The 4,224-nt window shown below is 29.8% G+C and overlaps 1 protein-coding gene across 1 annotated transcript; it reads right to left on the bottom strand.

Moving 5' to 3' along the window:
• Window positions 1-1,717: 1,717 nt before the first annotated feature.
• LOC111302086 (small ribosomal subunit protein eS25-like) lies at window positions 1,718-3,498 on the bottom strand. The gene is made up of 4 exons (XM_022898025.2): window positions 3,368-3,498; window positions 3,034-3,108; window positions 2,777-2,911; window positions 1,718-1,989 (listed from the first exon to the last, which is right to left on the bottom strand). The coding sequence occupies exons 1-4, from the start codon at window positions 3,368-3,370 to the stop codon at window positions 1,876-1,878; spliced, it is 327 nt and encodes a 108-aa protein (XP_022753760.2). The 5' UTR covers window positions 3,371-3,498; the 3' UTR covers window positions 1,718-1,875.
• Window positions 3,499-4,224: the final 726 nt, after the last annotated feature.

Raw genomic sequence — 4,224 nt, 5'->3', positions numbered from 1 at the left:
TCTTTGAATCAAAATTAAATCCATGACTAATTTAGATCAAAATAATATTTTTAATCATAGCTTTTTATTTATCTAAAAGTTTAAAAAAAGTGTAAAATTTACGCTGATGTAAGTGAATTCTTCCTATTTTTAAAAAATATATAAAGAAATTTTCTAGCTAAATGAAAATTCTTTAGGATATTATTTAGAATAATTTTTCTTTTAACAAAAGAGGTCACAATTTGAAAATAGAAAATGAGATTGTAAATAATGAAATTTGAATCCCAAACCTATTAAGTGTTATTTCTCAAATAACTGTATGAACTAAATGAATTAAATTTTAAATTTTTATTTTTGACCAATTTGCCTAATCCTATTACATTTCTTTGTGGCTATATTCATCAAGTACAAATTTTTTCCAAGTATTTTGTGATGTGAAAATTTGTAATATTCACGGAAAAAATTCATAGAAATAAAGCCTTATTGTAAGTTTGTTTACATTTTAAGGTTTACAGTCAAACAAAAGTGAAAGGAGCATTATACTCTAAAATAGGACTGTTCAAGATTCAATTTTAATTGAATTAACTTATCAAATCAATTTAATTTAGTTAATTGATAGGTTATTGAATTAATTTTGATCAATTATTAAAAAAAATTTTAGAGAAATTTCGACTTTCAATTAATTTAATTCGAGAATCAAATTATTCAAAATTTTAATCGAAATATAATAAAACATACATATATAATTTTTAATATATGAAATTACCCATTTCATTTAAAATTATTAAAATTTTTAATTTAATACCTTTATATTTGAATATTTTTGTCTAATAATTTTATTTTATTTATTTTAAATATAACAAATTTAAAATTTAAAATAAAATTTAATTTAATATATTTTATTATTTAGTTAATTAAAAAATTAATTAAATTAATTAATTTGATAGATTAATTTTTAAAATAAAACAATTTAATTCAACTAACAAAAATAATATAGTTTAATTTAATTATTTTGATTTTAAATAATTCAATTTGAAATTAACCAAATTAAACAAATAAGATACTATTTGATAGAGGAAAAGGGGAAATTTTGGAACTAAAGAATGATTTCTCCACAAACTCAAATAGAAGAAAAACTAATTAAAGATTGCTAGTCCTTTTCCCGCAAAACCCTTCCCTGCATCAGGGTTTCCCCCCAAAAGGGATGGAAATGCAAACATAAAAAATCAAGCAAAAGAACATTTCACCTTTCCTTTCCCTTTTCAACCCATCCAAACAAAAATGAAAGTTTCAATTTCCTGTTTTCCAACAATTTCTCTACCTACCAACCATTATAGCTCATAGTTAGAAAAAGCATTAAGATCCTAGTTAGCGTCCAATCTACAACTAATGCGTGATCTTACTTTCATGAACCAGATCTTGGAATCGTATCACGAGCTATGTTATCTACTGATTAAATGTAAAACTCTTAATTTCAGTGAACAAAATTCAAGTCTTGATAACTTTAAGCTTCAAATATAAAAGAAAAAAACTCTGATCAGATTAAAGCTTTCAACTCAATAGGATTTCAAAGAAACTATAAATCTATGATCATATGACAAATCTACTAAACCCTAAAAGGATTTCACAACAAAGCATGCTTGATTTAAACTTAGAAGTTAAGTCTCCTCTCCACATGGTGAAGAGGGCAATAATGTCATTACTCTTTTAATGCCGATAACACTCAACACTCACTGAATGATAGAATTAACTTCTTATTAGATTAACAGCAAGAATGTAATTAGTATGCAATAAAGATGTAAAATAACAGTTCATCAAAATGGCACTAGTTCCCTAACAAAAAGAAACAAGCCTATCATCCATCAAAGACAGATTTATAATTCATTTTCCCCTCAACTAGTTGTTGGTGGCTCTGGTGTATATTTGCTGGCTAGCATGAGCAGAAATCATCCTGATGGAACCTCTAGACATCAAATCTTTGATTGCTCTACGTGCCAATGATCCATTGATCTGACAATCATGGAGAATAAGTAAGAAAACCACATTAGGATTAAGAGGCCAAAATTAATAAAAGAATACTTCCACAATCAGAAGAGGATTAAGGAACTCCACTAAGAGTTAAAATACAAGGAATGCTACATACTTATAGGAAAATGGGTTCAGAAAAGGAGAAGAGCAATCATAATTGTCAAAGTAGCAACATACTCTTTTTTTTTAGTATTTGAGGCTGCTAGGGGTTGAACCTGATCACTAGAACTAAATGTCTAACACCGGAACCCTGATCATTAGAACTCACCAGCACTCTAACAAAAGACCTCACAGGCTGTTAGCAATACATACATACTCTTGTCCTATATAATTATGGTTTAAAATACAAAAAACAAGACGCAAGGTTAACAGAAATGAGAAATAAATTTCACTTGTGTTTGAAGGCAGCCATTTTCTGTCAAACACTTCAAGTTATCCAAAACAATTATCCTGTTAAAGTCAGAAGAAAATTTTGAAACAGATGACAAACTGTAAGAAAGCAATCAACATATACCATGGAAAATGGTTCTGACAAGAAAACATAAACCTCAGACGTTTCTCATATTATACCAGTACACTTCCATTTCAAAATCCATGCATCAAAATATAAGTTTAATTAGGGACTAAAATCATTAAACATTCTTCACAGCTTAAACAATGGGATATTATACAATTTCATCAGTCTAGATTCTGATACTCTAAAATAAAATAATATCAAAATAATCCCAAATAAAATGCGAAAAAAGAATTGAAGCAAGCTGTGACATACCCTCAATCTGTCAGAAAGGATTGAAGGAGTAACAAGCTTGTACTTTGGAACCTCAGAAAGAAGTTTTTCATAAGTTGCCTGATCAAATAAAACCATGTTGTTCACCTTCTCCTTTTGCTTACCCTTGCTCCATTTCTGCCATAAAACCATTCAGAAAAGCTCATCTCGGATATATAAGACTAATCAAATAAACACATCTTTAACCAAATTCCTATTAAATCTACATTTTTAGCACTCAACCGAATTAAAAACCCCACCTTCTTCTTCTGCTTCCCTCCACCAGACTTGGCAGGCTTTGAGGACGGAGGTGGTGCCTTATCCTTCTTCGGTGCCTGCCAAAATCAAAACAAGCAAACAAAACAAACAAATATTCAGCATATGCTTTACTGGGTCAATGAGAAAATGTAAGAAAAACGAAAAAAAAAGCAAATGGGTATAAGAAAAAACCAATTTTTAGTGAAGAAAACAATAATGAAACAAGAAGCACTCTCAGACTTTTCCTCCTTTCTCTTATTTTCTTTTGCTTTTACTACATTTTCTTCAAAGAAAGAGAAATGGAAGCAAAGAAGAAGTTAAAAGGATAAAGCTTACCATTTGGATTCAATGGAGAAGCAGCGATACTGGGAGGGCAAAGAAGCACGGCAGCCGCTAGGGTTATGAGGAATGAATACAAAGATATGGAATGGTTAATAGGCTGTGTGAGCCCAAAAAGGTCAAATGGCTGAGGCCCCAAAATGGTTCAAAGCAAGTTGGGTTTTGAAGGGCTAAGCCTATAGAATCCAAGTTCGCCCTATTCTTGATTCTTTGGGTTGAAATTTGCTTTTGTTAAGGCAATGAAAACTATCTAACCAGACCAATGACATAAACATCTCTAAACATTATTAGGTCCCCTCTCTCCAAAACAAAAAAAAAAAAAAAAAAAATGGTAATAGCCTTAATAGTATTGATTTGTTATTATTTATTTAATATGATACATGAAGTCATTCGGTATTTTTTAAATAGACACTTTAGCTATTAGAATTTAAGACTCAAAGTCGAAAATATAAATTCAAATCCTAAAACTGAGTAAAAGGAGATTTATATTGTATAACTTTAAATCACTCGTCTATTAAAAAAAAGAAAAAGGTGAATTGGTAGAAAAAAATTGATGTTGGTGCATTTGCTAGTTGTTTGTTCTATATCAAGGAAGGCAAACGAACCATATAGGCACAATTTTTATTAAGTGGATTCGTTTCTTCAGTAAGATACAGGATCCAATGGCAGTGATAGGCCACGGCAAAATCATATGGACCAAAAGCATGGCCATGTATCAAAGTAAAAGTTCTTGCTTCTTTCATTAACAAACCGGATTTGGATCAAGAGGCTATCAAAGTAATAGTCATTTGAAAGTGAAGGAGGCTTCCTATCAATTGGTGGGTATTTTTCTTCTTTTCCAACACATCTATTCT

Source organism: Durio zibethinus, chromosome 15 (genome assembly GCF_047325235.1).
Source record: "Durio zibethinus cultivar Kanyao isolate XHJ-2024 chromosome 15, ASM4732523v1, whole genome shotgun sequence".
In the NCBI taxonomy this organism is placed as follows: Eukaryota; Viridiplantae; Streptophyta; class Magnoliopsida; order Malvales; family Malvaceae; genus Durio; species Durio zibethinus.
Note: the sequence above shows the minus strand (reverse complement) of the source record. Positions and strands in the feature narration are given on the sequence as shown.